Genomic DNA, 20,414 nt, shown 5'->3' on the forward strand with positions numbered 1-20,414 from the left:
AGGGAATAAGGGCACTTAGATTCTACTCACCCTGGTTTACCTCTGTCTCCAGCACACCCTATGAAACCCCAATCACTGCTGTAGGGGCTGGCTTCTGAGCATAGAACCAGGAAAAGTCTCTGAGCACTGCAGGATAAGATACCAACAAACAAGGAATCCTAGCTTCCTTCCCACATCTGCTTGTCCCACGTTTTTGGGTTCTTTCAGAGACGTTACCTCACACTATCCCCTGATCAAAGAAAGCTTTTAAGCCTTAAAAGCTCTAGGAGGCCATAAATCTACTCTACTGGGCCCTCCTTTGGATCTGCCTTCACTGGGACCATTCTCATGACTGAACCTATAGGGATGTTTGAAGTGACAAGTAGCCGGATATACCCCATTGGCCTTTTTCTGGGACGGGTCTTGCTTAGCTGATTTGGAGCAGAAAATCCATTCCTGATATCTAAAATAACCCATGTGCATTAGGAGGGAAAAGATTGTGCCCTCCCTTGGGACGGATGCAATGAATGAAACCTCACAGCCCAGCAAGTCAAACACAGACAGACAAAGCATGAGGACAAGCGATGCAGTCTGGATACTTGAGACAGCCAGCCCCAAGGGTGGAGATACTTCCTAGGGAAAAGAAAAAAAAAAATTGAGATTTAAATTTTCAAAGTGGGGATGCCTCAGTGGCTTCATTTGTGCAGGGAGAAGAATGGAGTGACAAACTGGGCACCGTTGCTAGCCCAGGACCTGGCCAACAGGCCTGGCAGTTTCAAGCATCCTTGTTGAAAAGGGACCAAGTGGTTCTTTGGTTCCAGAGGCAGCAAGACTCTTGCTGAAAGCAGAGTGGGGGGGTACAGGGTGCTGCAGGGGGGACACCTGGGCCAGGGCCAACTGGACCCCCTTTGCAGCTGGCCCTGCCTGGCCTATGGGCCCCCCTCGGTTGGCAAAGGCTCAGCCAGGGGCGCCTGGGCTGGCGGAGCAGCTCCTGCGAGTTGGGAACCGGGCCGGGGACCCCGCCCAAGGCGGCGGCTGGGTCCCCAGGGCTGGGCGCCGCTGGCAGGGCCGACGGGGCGGAGAGGAGGGCGGCTGGAGGAGGAGTGATCGGAGAGGGGCTGGTCATGGGAAGTGCGACGTGTCTGCGGAGCCTTCTTATACCTCCTTCCCTTCCCGGGGAGCCGCTCAGCCGCCTGTGCCTCGCTCCTCTGCGCCCCCGGAGCCTGTTGCAGCGCCTCCAGCCATGTCGGGGGTCAAGAAGCAGAAGACGGTAGGTTCGACCGCCTTCCCGGAGGAGGTGCGGTGGTGGGGCGTGCCTGGAAGGCGCAGGAGGACGCGCGCACCGGGCGGGGATCCCCGCCTTGCTTGGTGGCTTGGAACCCGGCTCTTTTGGGGGGTACAGACGCCCCTTCTGAGCCTTCTGCAGAGAAAGGAGCAGAGGGAGGCACAGTCCTTCGCTTCCCCCTTTGCTTTCCAGCTCCTTCTCCTTGGTGGCACACGTCACTGGCAGTGCCTGGGGGTGCTTATCCCATGGAGCCCTCCTGGATTTTGGGGGGGGCTTCGAAGAACAGACTTTCCAGAAGGAGAGTGCAATTACCTAGACTTCCCCCACATCCCAAGGAAAGGGCATTTCTGCAAGGCTGCGTGTGGGTGCACCTTGAACTCGGTTCCACACACGTTTGGGGAGCGGGGCGGCACCCCGAGTTCCCTGTCCGAGCCACTCCTCCTCCCTCTGCTTGTAGGGTGACAAGGGACGCTGTTTGGAGATGACTCGGTTTTATCCACAGTTCACTGGAGCCAGCCCTTTTGGGAAATTCTATTATTATTTTTTTTTTTAGGCTGGACAGCATGAAAAGTTTCTTGTTCACCTAGTAAGTCCTGTAGACTCCTGGGACTGGAGGAACCTGGGGACACACACCTTGGTGTCCAGCCCAGGTGGTCTGCAAGGCCTATGTCCATCCCCACCCGGCGTGATCACTGGCTGAACCCCACATCTTTCTTTACACACCACAATGCAGATCTCAGTGGCTTACTGAATGGGGATAACCTGAATAGGTGCTCAATGCACAGCAAATGCTGTTATTATAGAATATTCATTGCTAAGGTGGTTTTGAGGTGGCCCCAGGAAAGGGGGATCGGGTAGAGAACAACTGGGAAGACTAGGGGTGGGAGGGCAGACGCGTGAACTTGAACAACAGCACTATGATAAGTCTATGTGGTTGTAGGGGGGATGGATGACAGGGTGACTGACCCCAGGGGAGAGGCAAAATAGGTTTGGGAAGGGACCAGGTCTTTCTGAAGATTTTAAAAAGGGGGAGTTCTCAGTTGGGTTATTTATGTATATATATACTTCACAAATTGCCACGTGAAAAAAAAAATCACTCCTGTTTTATTCCTCTCTCATAGGACTGCTAGTAATAATATCTCATATGACCGCTATGCGTAAAATCCAAAATGGTGGCTTCTAAATGACAAGCTACTAGTACTTGGTAGCTTTGCGTATAGGCTGATTTTTGTTTGTTTATTTGTTTTGGTTTTTTGGTTTGGGGATCACACCCGTCAGCGCTCAGGGGTTTCTACTGGCTCTGCGTTCAGAAATCGCTCCTGGCAGGCTCGGGGGACCATATGGGATACCATATGAGATTCGAATCACCGACCTTCTGCATGCAAAGCAAACGCTCTACCTCCATGCTATCTCTCCGGCCCCATCTGCTGAGTTTTAACTCTTCCTTCTGCATTCATCTGTAACTTCTCCTTGTTCTGATCAGGGGGCTTTGTCCAGCACTAGGATTGAAGGGCAGGAGGTCTTCCCCCTTCCCACCTCTGGGTAGCAAGGACTTGTGATGTGGAAGGTTTTTGAACACAGACTTGGTTTGCAAACTGCTGGTGATGACTGCACAGTCAAACAGAGTGAGAAATGTGAGGACCGGAAGGTTTAATTTTTCAAATTTTTACACATTTTGAAACTTTGGGGTTTGCTGTTGTTTGTTGGGGGCTTGTGCACATACTGCCTAGGATTAAATGAACACCTGAACCAGCTGACAGTCGTTTTGAACTTCTGTTTAGTCAACACAAGTAGAATTCCAGCCTGGTACAAGTTTCCAAAAGGGGCATCAGATATGTGGGGTAAAGCAAGCCCCTGTAAAAGCAAATAAAAGCTCTCACGGTTCAGTGGTTAATTTCAGGTGTATTTTGAAATCGTGCGGATCAAAAACAAACTCTGTCCACACTGCGTGACCTCTGAACGAATAAATTATTTGACTTATTTATCTTGGGAGCCACACCCAGGGGTGCCCAGAGCTCTGTGGTCAATGATTTGTCCAGGAGTGCTGGAGATCAAAATCGGGGTCTGACACGCACAAGGCAGGTACCTTAAACCCTGTGCTAATCTCCCTGATTAATTGAGAAGTGAATCTTGTTGACCAGGAAAGCTATTATGTAAGTCAGGCTGGGTTTAACTTTTCAGGAACTTACAAGAATCATTGAAATTAATTTTCTTCATTTTCTTCCTTTCTTTCTTTCTTCCTTCCTTCCTTCCTTTCTTTCTTTCTTTCTTTCTTTCTTTCTTTCTTTCTTTCTTTCTTTCTTTCTTTCTTTCTTTCTTTCTTTCTTTCTTTCTTTCTTTCTTTCTTTCTTTCTTTTTTTCTTTCTTTCTTTCTTTTCTTTCTCTCTCTCTCTCTCTTTCTTTCTTTCTTTCTCTCTCTTTCTTTCTTTCTTTCTGTCTTTGTCTTTCTTTCTTTCTTTCTTTTCTTTCTTTCTTTCTTTCTTCCTTCCTTCCTTCCTTCCTTCCTTCCTTCCTTCCTTCCTTCCTTTCTTTCTTATTTTTTTTCTTCTTTTTTTTCTTTTTTGTTGTTGTTTAGTTTTGTTTTGTGGCCAATTTCTAACGGTGCTCAGAGGTTACTCCTGGGCACTGCACGCAGAAATCGCCCCTGCCAGTACCATATGGGATGCCGGGAATTGAACCCAGGTCTGTCTTAGGTTGTTTACATGTAAGACTAATGCCCTACCGCTGTGCTATCTCTCCGGCCCTATTTTCTGCATTTTCGACAAAGGACAGTGAATTCACATCACTGTTCCAGCAGTAGCTTCAAATATTTGTTGTTCTCCTACTATGTGTTTGGTGGTCTACCGAGATGAATACAGCTTTCCCAGGATTTATTTTCTTGTTGTTACACTCTCTGATGACTATTAGTCTTTCCATTCAGAATGCTCTGGAAGTGTGTATGCCTTCAGAGGTCTGGGAAGAATGACTAAGGCCTACTTGCATCATTTCCTGGATTAGCATGTCTCCAGACCCAGAGATAATGTTAATATTCCCAGAGACACTCAATTTGTAAAAAGTCAACTGAAGGGCTGAAGAGATAGTGTAGCAGGTATGGCACTCTCTGGCACCCCAGATGGCCTCCCAAGTCCTGCCAGGAATGATCACTAAGCCAGGAGTAAGTAAAATAAATATTTTTTTAAAAAAAATCAACAGAGGGCCTGGAGAGATAGCACAGAGGCGTTTGCCTTGCAAGCAGCCGATCCAGGACCAAAGGTGGTTGGTTCGAATCCCAGAGTCCCATATGGTCCCCCATGCCTGCCAGGAGCTATTTCTGAGCGACAGCCAGGAGTAACCCCTGAGCTACTCCAGGTGTGGCCCAAAAACAACAACAACAAAAAATCAACAGAGATACCAGAATACTTTCCAATGGATCAATAAGCCTATGATTTGGAAGCAGTGAAGGGATATAGAAAACTATAAAACCCTCAATGTATCTACATTTAAAATTATTTTGAAATCATTTTCCTTTATCCTTATTTGGAAATAATTGTAGATGCTGTCCGAACACCAGACGTGACTTTCATCAATAAAAAGAAAGAGCAAGTACTTCTAGAGACCAGGCACTTAGGCACATGTTTTTCCGTAGAGTGTCTATGAACATTGAGCCTCATCTTTAGAGGAGGAGAAAAAGCCAAAACAGAAAAGATTTTAATGTTCAACTTTGACCCCATGCTTTTATTTCTGATATATTTCTGCTTCAGGACATACCATTTTGTCTGATAATCTCGTCTGTAAAGCAAGGTGAATGGTGACTTAATAATTATAATAAGGAGTAAATATGTGCTCTGTATAATGGTAGGCCAGCACAGCTACCCTATAGGCAGTAGTTTTTTGTAGAATAAAAGTAGAAAATAGAAAACCCACGAGTTGGATGAGGCCACCCCAGGCACCGTATTTCTAACCCCCAGGTGGAGAGGTCTGATGAAGCAGGGTAGTGAATGAGAAATAATACACAATAGTCAGAAAAGATATTCATGGAGTCAGCTTGCTCTATCCCTCATGGCCTTTCTCTGCTATGAGTTTCTCTGCCATGTGCTGTCTACCTGCCATGTGTTTTCTGTGCCAAGTTCTCCCTGCCCTGTGCTGCCAAAGCCATGTGTTTCTTTTTTCCCCAGCCAAAAGCCAGCACTTTTTCATTTCTACCCAGAACCCCACCCATCAGGGTGGGAGAAGGCTCTGTAATCCAGGTGGACTTTTACATACCAAAAAAAGAAGTTAGGGAAACTGGAAGTTGGGAGAAGAGTTACAGTTATTATCATTCTAATCGCCATCTTCATCATCATCATCATCATCATCATCATCATCATCATCATCATCATTGCTTTTTTCCATTTCCATCATAGTTAGTCAAGAAGAAAGCCTGGGGCCTGCCATCCTAAATACACAGTAAATAGCAACCATCAGAATATTTAATAAGAGTAAATATATCGTAACACATTTAATAAGAGTGAAAATGAGGGACCAGAGAGATAGCATGGAGGTGAGGCATTTGTCTTGCATGCGGAGGGATGGTGATTTGAATCCTGGCATCCCATATGGTCCCCTGAGCCTGCCAGGAGCAATTTCTGAGCATGGAGCCAGGAGTAACCCCTGAGTGCTGCCTGCCAGGTGTGCCCCAAAAGCCAAAAAAAAAAAATAGTGAAAATGAAGCATATGGTGAGTTGAATTATTATTGTGAAAAGCTGGTTAAAAAAAAAGAAATATAGATAGATTATTGGTGTGGCTATAACAGAATAACCCAACTAGCCAGATTTTGCTGAAAGCCTTGGCCAAGGAAGGTAATCAAGTACATATTGAATTAACCTTTTTTCCATTTTTCCTGCACCTTACATTGTTTCTGAATCTACTTTAAAATTAGTGTGGTTTGGGACTAGAGAGTTAGCACAACACATAAGGTTTGCATGTAGCTGGCAGGATGAATGAGGATTAGGTTTGCATGCAGCTAACAGGGCTTCAATCCCCAATAATGCTTATGGTCTCCCAACCCTCACCAGGAGTGATTCCTGATCATGAAGCCAAAATTAATGTGGTCCAACATGCACTGTTGTATCAAAGCAATCAGTTTGGACTTTTACAGTTAAAGATATACGCAGTTAACTCTGAGTTTGATGTCTTTAAGATAGTTATCTTTGTCTTTCACCACATTTCTGTTAATGCACGTGGCTCTGTGGTTTGCTTAGGGGATAATTAGGCTTAGCCCAAATATTGGACCTTCAGGGAATGCGAGTCTGAGAAAGAAATTGATGATGTCAAGCTAAATCCTCTGAGATTACTGTTTATCTCCAAATCTATCACTGAATGGTAATGGGCACTCATTAGTCCTTGTGTTTGGAAGACTTCAGAAAACATAGAAAATAAAGGAAAAATAAAAATCAGTGTCCTATCAGTTCAACTCACCTTTTCTGCTCACTTACCTCACCAAATTTACCTCCCCACAGATTTTGGCCTGGTAGTTTTCTTGCTACCTAGTTCAACTCTTCGATATTTTCAGTTTGATTATTTCAGACTATCACTAGCATTCACATTTCTCTTTGTGAAAGAACCGGATAGTAGAACCCCCCCCCCCCCCCGCCAGACCATCATGGCTGGGAATGAAAACTGTCTACCTCTTCTTGTTTCCTGTATTTCAGTAATTTCCATATCATGCCTTACCTTATAATACTAAGTCATTTTTCTTAAATGATGGATAAACATAAGTCAGAAAGAATTCATTTGATACATGTTTGTATAGATGCTGGGAATGCATAAATAAATAAATGCATAAATAAATATGCGTATTTAAATAAATAAGAATAAATAAATATGCATAAATAAAATGAATAGCATTCTATATGGCAATCCTCAGTTTGATCTTTAAGGCACTCTGTAATTGACCCCAAAGTATATTAATAGCCCCTAAAATACCCCCTAAGCAAACAGCTACCATCCCATTCCACACATACAAATCCACCAAACTTATTTTTTATATGGAGTGCTAAGGCCTGGCATGAGGGACACTCATCTGGTCTTAGTGATAAGCATCTTTAGAGACAAATGTCCATTGTCCTCTTTCTTAGTGTCAGGCCAGCTCAAGCATATCCCTATCTTAACACCTCTCCTTATTCATTCGGAGGTTGACAAGCTACGTGCAGTGCTGAGCTGACTTGGTATCACTAATTCAAGTCCTTGACACTTTCTTGTTCCTGCCTGGAGTAAAGGAGCACGAGCCAAGCTCTGGTGTGACCATAATGGGACATTGAGGGTTGTGAGAGCTGTTTCAGTTCATTCAGTTCTTCTCTCCTCCGGGGTCTGTCCAGGATCAGAAATTAGCCCAGGAGTAGGGCAGCTGACTCAAGCTAAATAACTGGTATCATATACTATTCCCCAAGCCCAACCAGGACTGCAGACCTGGAATAACCCCTGGGCATGAACCAATTTCAAGGCCAATCCCCCAGTCCCTCCCCCAGTAAACTGTAAGCCCAGTGCCCCTTGCTTTTTATGATCTCTTGGAGCAATATGGCCTCTCTCAGCAGCACCCTGAACAGACATTGCTTCTTTAGAATTTGTTAACTTTGTTTTCTTCTTCCCTTCCTCCCCCCTCTCTTTCTGATTACCAAATAAATTTTCCCAATTTACAATGGACAGATTTTTCCCCCTCTCTCCACAAATAAAACACTATTAAAATTTGCCTCTGACCATGTATGGCAAGAACAATCATTTTCATCAGTTCCTTGGTGAGACTTCCTTGAAAATCTTATCAGCAACTCTTCCTGCATTTCAAATTTACCCTTCAAGTTGACTTTGCTATGACTGGTGTTATGGACACATGGCTGCAACATTAATGTGCAATTTTTTGGGCACCAAATATTTAACTTTTAACAATAAAACTTTTAGTCGGTGCATTGTTACAAAAATATTCTAAAATCACTTACAAACATCAATATCATGAAAGGTGATTTTTTTAACTTGGCTATTTGCCTTAACAATCTAATTAACAGCAGCTTTATTTATATTTTTAATTTTGTGTTGTTACTTGTTTATTTGGGGGCCACAGCTGGCTATGCATAGGACTTACTCTTAACTCTGTGCTCAGGAATTACTCATGGCAATGCTTAGAAAACCACATATGGTGCCAGGGATTCAAACCTGTGTTGGTCTCATGTAAGGCAAGCGCCTTACCTGCTGTACTATCTCTCTAATCCTGCTTTATACATCTAATTATGAAAAAATATTTTTATAAAAGAAGTGACTATAAAATTCTAGTAACTTAACAATTACTCTTTTCTTTTTCATGTATGCTGTGTGTGCTTAAAAAATCATTTACAGACTTTATTTTATGGCTTAAACCTTCTCGATAGTATCTAAGATTCATGTCTATTACCTCATTCTCCAATAGGCCTTTCCCTGATCATTATTTAATTATGGATAGCTCAGACTTTCCAACCTCTAGAAAAATCAATAACTGAAGACAATGGTGATCATTTTTATTTATATATTATTTTTGGTTTTGTTTTATTGGACCATACTTAGTGATGTTCAGGGATTTCTCTTGGCTTTTTCCTCAGGAATTACTCCTGGTGGTGCTTGGAGCACTAAATGGGATAACAGGGATTCAACCTGGGTTGACATTATACAAAGAAAATGCCCTACCTGCTGTCCTATTGCGCTGGCCCCTATTTTGTATTTTTTTATACTTTGAAAAACTTGAATCGTTCGATTCCTGAGTTCTTTTTCTTTTTCTTTTTTTTTATAAATCTCCAAACTTGGAATAAATTTTTGATCTTCTGGTGGTGTCATTGTATATTATTTTGGTTCTTTAATACTACTAAGGATCTGGGACATAGCTCAAGTTAGATTTTTTTGTTTTGTTTTGTTTGTTTGTTTAATTTAGTTTAGTTTTGGATTTTGGACCACACCCTGCAGCACTCAGGGGTTACTCCTGTCTCTGCACTCAGAAATGGGTCCTGGCTTGGGAAACCATATGGGATGCTAGGGATCGAACGTGCATCCCGTCCTGGGTCAGCTGCATGCAAGGCAAACATCTTACCACTGTGCTACCACTTTGGCCCTCAAGTTGTTAAGTACGTGTGCAGCAGTGAGGGCCTGTGTTCAATTCCTACCATTGAATGTCTCCCCACTGTATTCTTCAAGACCCTGCCTCTACTGGGCAAGGCATTGTTGAAAATAGCCTCGATCAAAAACAGACAAAACAACCCTGTAAAGTTCTCATCCTTTTAGTTCCTTTCAAATCCTCATCTCTGTATTTGTCCACTTTATTCACTCAATAAATATTTATTGAAAGACATAACCAGAAGCCGTGCTTGCCATAATTAAATATAACAACTAAAGCCTTATATATATTTTTTAATTATAGTGTTTTAGTTCATTCAAACTCCATCTTTAAATCTGTTCTAAACACAGCATTTGCTTTTTTCTAATTGCAACACCCACCCACAGCCTTTCTATTCTTTCAGTCTTCTGCCCAGAACATTTTACTGTGGCTTTGGGCCAAAAGCAATGAAATTCCCAACTGAAGTTTCATACATTGTTAAAAGTCTCTCTTTTTTTTTTTCTTTCAGTTCATTGGAACTCTGAATGATTTTGCTTTTTATTCGGGTTGTCATTATTTAAAAAATGTATTTGAAAAAGAATGCTAACTCGTGGAAGGGAAAGTAAGTACTCATCATTGCAGGGGTGTGGCAATGGCACAAGTACTCCTTGTACTTACTCTTCTGTACTCTGTACTTAAGGAATGTTGGTGGAGCTCAGGCAACGAGGTGCTGGGGATCAAACCTTGGTCAGCTGCATGGTCATAGGCAAGCAACTTAACACTAAAATGTATCTGACCCCTAGAACCCATCTTTCAAACCTTTGTATTGCAGTTCATACTCAGTGTTTCGCTTTTCAAGGATTGTGGTCTTCTTCCTGACCTGTTGGTGTGTGATATTGCCGCTAAGCTGGTACTCCAATTACCTAAATGCACACCGAACTCTTTTATCTTTATCAAATGCCCTTTGAAAAATGCCCTGCCCATTTTTTTACAACTTGATTTCTGTTATTTTGCACGAAACACTTTTCATAAGTTAAAAACTGTTGGTTGTTAGCAAATCACTAGGACACTCTGATTTTGATTAAGAGTTTTGTTTTGATACTTGAAGATAGAAAATACAGACCTAAAGGCAATGTTCTTTTTAAAGTCTGATTTCTGATTTGAAATATTTTGTGTGGTCAGCCTCTTTATTTAGAAAATCCAGTCACTAGCCAAAACTCACTCACTCATCCTCCACCTACTCGAAGGTTTTAATAATTCTATCCAACTCAAAGATGCTGATGACTGCACAGTGAACAATACTAATAAAAATAATTAGTGAAAGTTGAACCAAGTTCATTTGCACATTGAAATCTCCTCTTTCTGTTGAAGGTCTCAGTATTTTTATTTTCAGTTCTATATCCACCCTTTTTTACTATTGATTAAGTTCATGAAATGCTATTAGGTATCATATTTTTCATACCATAAGACTCATTTTTTCCCCCAAACGGTGCATCTTATGGAGCAAATGCTGCCTGGAGCCTGAGTGCAGGGAAGGAGAGCATCTAAAAATTATGTGCGTCTTATAGAATGAAAAATACAGTACGGTTCAAAATTGTAGAGTCCTGGTAGATGAATCTATCTGAGTTGCCAAATCCCAATGGACTTTTTCTAAAATATATGAATAATTATGACCTCTGGGACTAAAAGATTGATCACTAATATCATAATATTTTAAATAGTTCTAAAAAAGAAAATTTGCTTGTATCTGTTGTATTTAGATTAGCCAGATGAATGAGAAGAGAGTTATTGTAACCTAAACATTAAAATTCTGTCTTTGGGATTTGCATATTTATCAAGAGTTTCCATTTTTAGAGCTTGTTGTGTTTATAAAATTCCTGTTCTGTTGTGACCTGTTACCACTAGCATTGAGCATTTTATTATGTTCCAGGCCCTGTTCTAATAATTTCCTGTGTAATACTAGCACATGTAGTCCCCACCACCTCAGGATGCATGTTTGTGAGCGCATCAGAGTAAGCAGGAAACTCATTTAACTGAAATAAGGCCTTAGAGCATTATCCTCAGAGGAGAAGCTAAAATCTTATTAGTTCCTCTGAGGTTAATATGTTGTTTATTTCATAGAGGGAATGAGACAATGCCAAGTAGCCAACACAGCCTGATTAGGTAACTAGGAATATATTATTGCTTCATTTGTAAAATATTTTGGCAGTCAACTAGTGCTAATATCTCAAGATAATAATAATGAAATCTATTTGGAGACATTACCCAGCACTTTAAAAAAAAAAAAAAAAGTAAATGTACACAAAGAAATGCATGTTACCCTTGTTAGCCCACATTATTTTCTCATGGTGACATAAAGAGAATGATTGAAAAATAAACTTTCTTTCTTCTCCCACTCATAAGCCTGGGTAATAGTTTCTACTACTTAGCCTTTCCTCCCCCATGCTATTATTAAGCAAATATAAACAATGATTTGTTTCCACTAAAGCTGCTCTTACTTAAACCCAGCTATAACTGTCATTTGTAGATGATTTTAAAAAACCACCATTGCATTTTTCACACAATAACTTATTTTGTTTTTATAGGGGTCACCCCAGTGGTGCTTTTTATAAAGGGTACAACTTCAAAGTTAATGGCCAAGCCCAATATAGCTAAAGTAGGTATATAGTGCTGGGGTGGGGGAAACATTTAGTGGCAGAGAGAGAACTCAGGGCACATTCTAAACTTTTATTCTATCTTTTGAGCTTTCTCCCTGGCCCTCATACAATAAAAAATTGGCCCAACTGAAAGTTAAAGCTTAAAGATGTCAGGGCCGGAGTAATAGCACAGTGGTAGGGCATTTGCCTTGCCCATGGCCAACCTAGGATGGACCCAGGTTCTATTCCCGGCATCCCAAATGGTCCCCCCAGCCTACCAAGAGTGATTTCTAAGTTCAGAGCCAGGAGTAACCCCTGACCGCTGTCACGTATGGCCATAAAATCAACCAATAAAATATAAAAGACTCTTTTTAAAAAACTAAATAAAACTTAAAGATGTACTTGGACTACAAGTACTACATATGGAAGGGGATCTTGGTCATGATCCTTAGAAACAGTTGGGGGCCTGAGAAGGGGGATTGTCTGGTCCTTTCTCCCTCCTTCCCTTTTCATTCCTCCTTTCTCCTTTTTTCTTCCTCCTGTCTTCTCCCTTCTTCCTTCTTCCCTCCCTTCTTCCTTCTTCCCTCCCTTCTTCCTTCTTCCCTCCCTTCTTCCTCCTCTCTTCTTTGTTCCTCTCCCCCCTCTTTCCTTCTTTCCTTCCCTCCTTTCCTTCTTCCTCTCTCCCTCCCTACACTTCTCCCACCCAACCCTTCCCTTCTCATCTCTTCTCCCTCCTCTTTCCTTCTTCCTCCTGCCTTCTCCCTTCTTCCCTCCCTCCCTCCTTCCTTCTTTCCTTCCTTTCTTCCTTCTTCCTCTCTCCCTCCACCTTCCCTCCTTCCTTCCTCCTTCCTCTCTTCCTTTTTTCCTCCTACCCCACATAAAAAAAGTTTAAAAAATAAAGAAAGAAAAAAAAGAAAAGAATCACAAAACTGTCTGGACCTTATCTCCTGATAGCACTCAAACAGGTTTAGAATCTGGTTCTCAGGAGGCCATTGTGGAAAAAAGCCAGATTCCAAGCTCCTGTGGCAGAGAGCTACCTGGGCTGGGTGGTGAAAGGGAGTTAGACTGTCAGGGGAGTGGCAAGCTAGAGATTAGGTGACAGTCAAGAGATTAGATCACGGGATCCAGTTCTTCACAGTGCAAGACATATTGAATGCAAATCCTGTGTTGTCTGCATTTTGCCAGGTCTAGTGGGTTGGGATATCTGGGTCATCCCAAATGCTGGTTTCTTCCATTTTCTGCTGTATTGAGGTTGCAATATAATAGTTGTCCCAAACATCACACTATGGTATTCATTTTTAATGACACATCCCTTGAGCCCAGTAAGATACCTTGTTGATCCAACAGAAGTTTCTAATTAGAGGAATCAACAGCCTTTAGAAACTTTTAGTCCAATGCTCGATTTTGCAGCACTTATACTAAAATTGGAATGATACAGAGAAGATTTGCATAGGTCATGTGCAAAGATGACATGTAAATTTGTGAAACTTTTAGTCCAGTCTCTCTTCACATCCTCACATTAGCCCAAGAAGCATTTAATATTGTTATCCTCATTTTAGAGCTGAGAACTCTAAGACTGTGTGAGGTTAATCAGTTAGTTGCCTTGAGATTGACTAAAATTACCATGTTTTCCATCACTGCTTTTTTCCCTTTCATTAATATGACGCATGTAATGGATACAGTGACTATCAGAATGCAGATGATTCTCATTATTTAAAAGTGCATTTCAGCTTTGTATTTAGAGATGCAGAATAATGCCGTGAAGAAACGAAAAGATGATGCTGTCGCTTTGTAAGTGTCTTTCCTCAGGGATTTTTTTTGGAATGTGTCCTGATCTTAAAAGATGTGAGTTTTAGCAAATGCCATGAAAAGGAAATAAATGTTAGTTTGGAAGAGACACTGTGGCTAGTTTTAGGAACAGTAGTGTTTGGAATTGAACCCAACATTTCACCTTCATAGTACAAAGCTTTAGTGTTCTTGTGGGTGAATGCGTATACTCAAGAATAAGTGTCCTGAGAAATAATTGCAGTGACTTACATGTAACTCTAGACCTTGCCTTGTTCATTATGCCAGCTTTGCACAGTCGAGCATTCATGAACTCCAATTTCCCAAAACTCCACAAGCTATGGGCCTGTTCTGTGGAGGTACTAGAGGTTTTGCTGGCATTTCCACAGCTCAGCACAGAATTTTAATCTTTCGTGATTCAAGGAGCCTGTGTCAGACACACAGCTTCATTATCAGAACCAGTTGCCGAAGAACATTACGGAAATGCACAGAGAGGAACCAAACCCAGCCTCCAAAGGCACACGGGGCTTAGTGCTCAGAAGGGCAGCTAAGATCTGTGCTGCATATTGACTGCAGTTGTGTGGTTTTGAGTGTCTTCGAGATGCAGTGACATTTGATTAAGAGACTCAATCTGATAGGTGTTGTGCTTCTGTGAGAGGGATGGCAATCTCCCTGCACTGTAGTGAGGTCTCCTGGGTATGCATTGTACCTTCCTCTCATCATACTCATCAACACTCTTTCATAAATTTCTTATTAATTGGCCTAGCTGAATGAGTGGTTATAGACATGACATCCCATATATGAGGACACTAGTATAAAGAGAGAAGTGGATTCCTTTGGTCCTCGTTGTGGGATTTCCTAATAGAAGAAACAATCCAAGTTTGTTCAATTCATTTAGCTAGTCCTTTATTTCATCTCCCTAAAAGACAAAAACCCAGAGCTATCTGTATGATACTTAAAATGAATTATTTGGGAGATTGTGGCAAGTTACTTTGGGGCTGCAAAATAGGACATGACTTTATTTTATTTTATTATTTAAACTATTTATTGATTGATTAGTTGTTGGGCCACACCCAGCGGTGTTCAGGGGTTACTCCTGGCTCTGTGCTCAGAAATCATCCCTGGCAGGCTTGGGGGACCATATGGGATGCCGAGAATTGAACCGGGTCCCTCCCGGGTCAGCCGCATGCAAGGCAAATGCCCTACCGCTGTGTTATCTCTCTGGCCCCGATTTTATTTGATCTTTTTATTTTCTTATTTTAGTTTATGTTTCCCAAGCTGTGCTTAGTTGGCCTGGGCCCACTCCTGTGATTCTTCAGCTCCACCAGTGGAGCTGTAGCTCTCGTCCTGGGGCATGGGACTGCTGTATTATTTGAGCCATGCCATGCCAGGGATTATCTGGGTCACTCTGAAGGCCTTCAGGGCTGCATCCAGCAATATTTGGGGGAATAGGACTGTGGTTTTGCATACAGGACTTGCTCCTTAACCTCTGTACCAACTCTCTGCCCCCTAACTTCACATTATATGCTTAAAAAAAAAAACATTAGCACATAATCCCCTTAAATAGAGTAAGGTGTACATTCAAATTTTTCTCACCCCTGCTGTGTGTGTTTCTGTTTATTTTCAAGAGAACACTTGAGAACACTTGGAATCAAACCTACTTAAAACTGCTGTTACCACATCTTAGATTACCTTCTTATGTTAAGAAAACATAGAAATTCTGATCCAATGTTGTCTACATCAATGTCATCCTGCTTGAATTGTGTATAGTTGCATAGAGACTGTATTAACAATTAATACCTAACAGGGATAAAGCAGAGGTTTGAGGAAAAAGATGAATAGTAGATACAGGTGTGGAAAACCACCTATTATTGGGAAAACTTCACACACACACATACAAGCAGACACAAAATAAATTACATCCTGTGTAGAAAATCCAATCTCCCAGCTATTTTTAAATAGCCTATACATTAAGAATGGATTTATGGTCCAGCCCTTATGGAAAACAATATGGAGATTCTTTATAAAACTGGAAATTGAGGAAAAGGTAAAAAAAACTCTCATACAATCCAGCTATCCCACTCCTAGGGATATACCCTAGGAACACAAAAATGAAATACAAAAATTTCTTCCTCACACCTATATTCTGCAAAATAGCTGAAAAATAGAACATTCATCACAGCACTATTTACAGTAGCCAGACTCTGGAAACAACCAAGATATCCTTCAACAGATGAATGGGTAAAGAAACTGTGGTACATGTACATAATGGAATATTATGCAGCCGTCAGGAGAGATAAAGTCATGAAATTTCCTAGGATGGACATGGAAACTATTTGAGTGAAATAAGTCAGAGGGAGAGAAAGACACAGAATAGTCTCACTTATCTATGGGTTTTAAGGAAAAGAAAAGACATGATTGTAATAATGCCCAGAGATGAGGGCTGGAAGGATCAGCTCACAATATGAAGCTCACCTCAAGGAGAGGTGAGTGCAGTTAGAACACTAACAACTACCATGACAATGATAATGAATGATAGAAGTAGAATGCCTGTCTTGAATACAGGCAGGGGTTGTGAGTGAAGAGATATGGGGAGCATTGGTGGTGGGAATGTTGCATTGGTGAAGGGGGTTGTTCTTTTTGTGACTAAAACCCAACTACAGTCATGTTTGTAATCACAGTGTTTAAATAAAAATTAAAAAAGTATGGGTTTATGTAATTTGGGGGGGGCACACTCGGCACACCCTACTGATGCACCATCGCTCAGGCCCCCGGTTTATGTATTTTTAAAATAGTGAGATTGTCTATAAATAAAACATAAGAGAAAAAGTGAAACCCAATTATTTACACATTCTCTCCAACTGCTTTCGTGGCATAGATGAATATTGTATTAGGCTGGAGAGCCAGTAAGATTGAATATATTTGCTTTCTGTCCTACATAAACTTGGATATCTATTTCTACTGACTGGGTGGGAGGTGCTAGTGTGTTCACTTAACTAAGTATTGACTTACTTAAATGAGTGGCCTGTTGGTTGGTTACTCACAGCTGAATTCAATGAACTGAATATCAAGATTGATGTCACAAGCTCCCATTTCATTGTACTTAGTATATGAACCAGTGTTGCGTTCTCCTTTCTATTTGGAGGACTAGGGGCCATACCCAGCAATACTCAGGGGATGATACTTGCTCTGCACTCAGGAATTACTCCTGGCAGGCTCAGGGGTCTATATTGGATAACAGGGATCGAACCTGCTTCAGTTCCATGCAAGGCAAGTGCCCTACCCACTGTACTATCATCCCAGTCCTAGTTTTGTTCTTTTAAAAATGTGATTATGAGGGCTGGACAGATAGTACAGTGGTAGGACATTTGTCTTGCACACAGCCAATCCAGGACAGATGGTGGTTGGAATTCCGTCATTCCATATGGTCCCTGAGCCTTCCAGGAGCAATTTCAGAGTGCAGAGCCAGGAGTAACCCCTGAATGCTACTGGGTGTGACCCCCCCAAAAAAAAAACCCTACAAAAAATGTCTATTATGGCACTCATTGTTATGTTTTCCGTAATAACATTACTGATGTTATTGTTTGTTAATTACAACAATTATAAAGAATCGTGGGAAACAATTCTCTTTAATCTTTTTACCAGAAGGGTTATATTTTCTGAGTTTGCTGGGACCTTGATAGATTTTATTTTAAGTATTGTTGTTGGTGATGGTGGTCCCATAATCCTTTGGAAACTCTGGAACAATCCCAGTTTCCTCTTTAAAGTACTGATCCAACATCTCAGAAGCAATTTTTTGTTGTTACTTTATTTGTTTGTTTTGGGGGTCACACCCTGAAGTGTTCTGTGCTCCTGGTTCTGGTTCAGGGGGTCACTTCTGGCATGCCTTGGGGGAAAATAAGGGGATATAGGGATTGAACCCGGGTAAGTTGCATCCAAGACAAGCATTCTGCCCACTGTACTATCCTGCTAGACCCTCAGAAGCGAAAATTTCACCAATTTTGTTACTGTTTTATTTTTGCCCTATACTATTTCTCTTTACTCTTTCTTATTTTTCACTTATTAAGAAGTGAGCTTTTGATATACTTTAGGTATCTTTTAAGTAAAGCAGAACATATTTTGTTGGCTTGGTTTGCTTTTGGAACCACATCTGGCAGTGTGGAATCAACCGCATCTCTATGGTCAGGGATCATATCTGGGGATACTCAAGAAAGATGCTTCAGCGGTAGGGTATTTGCCTTGCATGCAACTGACCCAGGACAGATCTTGGTTTAATCCCCGGCGTCCCATATGACCCCCCATGCCAGGACCGATTTTTGAATGCAGAGCCAGGAGTAACCCCTGAGCATCACCGAGTGTGCCCCCCAAAAGTCATTCTGGGGGGGCAGAGAGATAGCACAGTGGTAGGATGTTTCCCTTGCAAGCAGCTGACCTGGGATGGACCTGGGTTCGGTTCCTGACATCCTATATGTTCCCCCGAGTTTGCCAGGGTCGATTTCTAAGTGCAGAGCCAGGAGTGACCCCTGAGTGCCGCTGGTGGCCCAAAAACAAACATAAAGAAAGAAATAAAGAAAGAAAGAAAGAAAGAAAGAAAGAAAGAAAGAAAGAAAGAAAGAAAGAAAGAAAGAAAGAAAGAAAGAAAGAAAGAAAGAAAGAAAGAAAGAAAGAAAGAAAGAAAGAAAGAAAGAAAGAAAGAAAGAAAGAAAGAAAGAAAGAAAGGAAGAAAGAAAGAAAGAAAGGAAAGAAAGAAAGAAAGAAAGAAAGAAAGAAAGAAAGAAAGAAAGAAAGAAAGAAGAAAGAAAGAGAAATCATGCTTATTTGGTGCTAGAGATGGTGTCAAGGTCAGCATGCAAGGCAAGTTTTTTTTTTTAACTCCTATACTGTACGCCTGTCCCCATTGTATACTTCTTTAAGATGTGCAAAACCTTAAAAAAAAAAGTTCTTTTCTTTTTTTTAGATGCACTTAACATTTTAGTTACAAAAATACACTGAGTTCTCACGTTCCCACCTAAGACAGCCTTTCACTTTCCCCTATTGTTTTGTGATTGCTCGGTGTTCTGTACCCACTGGACCTTGTGGAAATCTCCTCAATGAAATAGCCATTGTTTTTTGAGTAGTTTGTAGCCTCATGTTCTTCCTTTCCTGAAGGATTATAAACAAGCCAAGATGACTAAAGATATGAATAAGAGCTTTTCTCTTCCTTATCTAGAGATTAGAGAACTTGAGATATTTGTAAACTTGAATGAGAAAATATTGCTTATGACCTTTAATAAAATTGAACACTTCTTTCCAGCTTGTGTGTTTGCTTTTGGTTTTGGGACCTCACCCATCTCAGGATTTGCTCCTGGCTCTCTTCTAAGGGAGTAGTCCTGGATTTACTCCAGGGGACAATATATACATTATCAAGGATCAAACTGGTCAGTCAGCTATGCACAGGTGTGAGTGCCTTACCCCTGTACTATTTCTCCATTCTTGATCACTTCTTTTAATGTGAAGATAGACAATAAACACAATAGCAATAATAGTCATTGTGTCGCCATCAAAAATCACAGAGCATTTCACATCATATCATATTTGTGCTAATATCAGGAAAGTTCTGTTTCTTATTACAAAATTCAGATAGTTAATATTGTTGTCTGGCTCTCTAGATATTGTTATTTAATAAGGGAATAAAGAAACTACTAGAAGTTTTTTTTAACCATTTTGATAACTACAAACTATTTTTCTTCATAATAGTTTGTGTTAGTTTTATCACGTAAGACATTTTCTGATAAAGAATCCATGAGCTACCAAAGAGGTTCTTGGCTTGGTAAGTGTTAAAATATATGCATACACACACACACACACACACACACACACACATATATATATATATAAACACATAGAAACCCCCTCTGTTCATGCATCTCCCAGGCAGGTATGCATACACCAGTTTTACATGCACTTTCAAAGTACACACAGAACCCTTCATACACACACATACACACACATGCACACAAGATATCTAGTATCTTCAATTTCTTGCAGGCTTCGATTCAGCAAGTTCAAGGAAAGAAACCTACTGCTATACTATTTCTTTGGCCCCCCCCACCCACAGCTTATGAATTTATCTATTTGGATAAAATTTAAGATATCAGGCCACATGAGGGAGGGTTTCTATTTTGTTTTATTAGTTAAGGCCGCATTCAAATAAATAATTTCTCAGAATCAGCCTAACTATCTCCTTTGTCTTAGCATTGATTCTGGGTGTCATCACTTACAATGTTTGCTTCCATAAAATAAGGAGTATTTTATAAGTATAATAATATACTTATATAATATATATAATATAATATAATAATAAGTATTACATGACCTTATTAAGTCATTTCTCTTAGCTTTTGTCAAGACCTTTAGATCAGTTCTAGTGTAAATTAAAAATCTATCATTTTCACGCTCTGATTTATAGTTTGTATTATGAAGAAATTTGAGTTTTTTGTGTTTAGAAACAGATATGTGTGTCTTTATGTATGCGTTTATATATTATATAAGTTTGGAAAATAATTTTAAAGCATAAATTTCACTGGGTGTTAATGGCATGATACCATTCATGTTGTTCTTAGCTTGAATGGTTTTACTGTTGTTATTTTTCTTTCAAGAAAATAAAATATAAAGGGAAACT

At 40.8% G+C, this 20,414-nt stretch overlaps 1 protein-coding gene and 1 non-coding gene across 2 annotated transcripts in view; both read left to right on the plus strand.

The window, feature by feature from the left end:
• The first annotated feature begins 969 nt into the window (after positions 1-969).
• Positions 970-20,414, plus strand: part of PAPSS2 (3'-phosphoadenosine 5'-phosphosulfate synthase 2) — a 105,713-nt gene continuing 86,268 nt past the window's right edge. The window contains exon 1 of the mRNA XM_049764610.1: positions 970-1,249. Within this exon, the coding sequence (XP_049620567.1) occupies positions 1,223-1,249 (27 nt within the window). The 5' untranslated portion in view covers positions 970-1,222. The remainder of the gene's footprint in view (positions 1,250-20,414) is intronic.
• On the plus strand, positions 13,363-13,469 carry LOC125995478 (U6 spliceosomal RNA). Its single transcript, XR_007490997.1, has one exon. It is a non-coding gene; the product is annotated as a U6 spliceosomal RNA (small nuclear RNA).

This window comes from Suncus etruscus, chromosome 17 (genome assembly GCF_024139225.1).
Source record: "Suncus etruscus isolate mSunEtr1 chromosome 17, mSunEtr1.pri.cur, whole genome shotgun sequence".
Lineage (NCBI taxonomy): Eukaryota > Metazoa > Chordata > Mammalia > Eulipotyphla > Soricidae > Suncus > Suncus etruscus.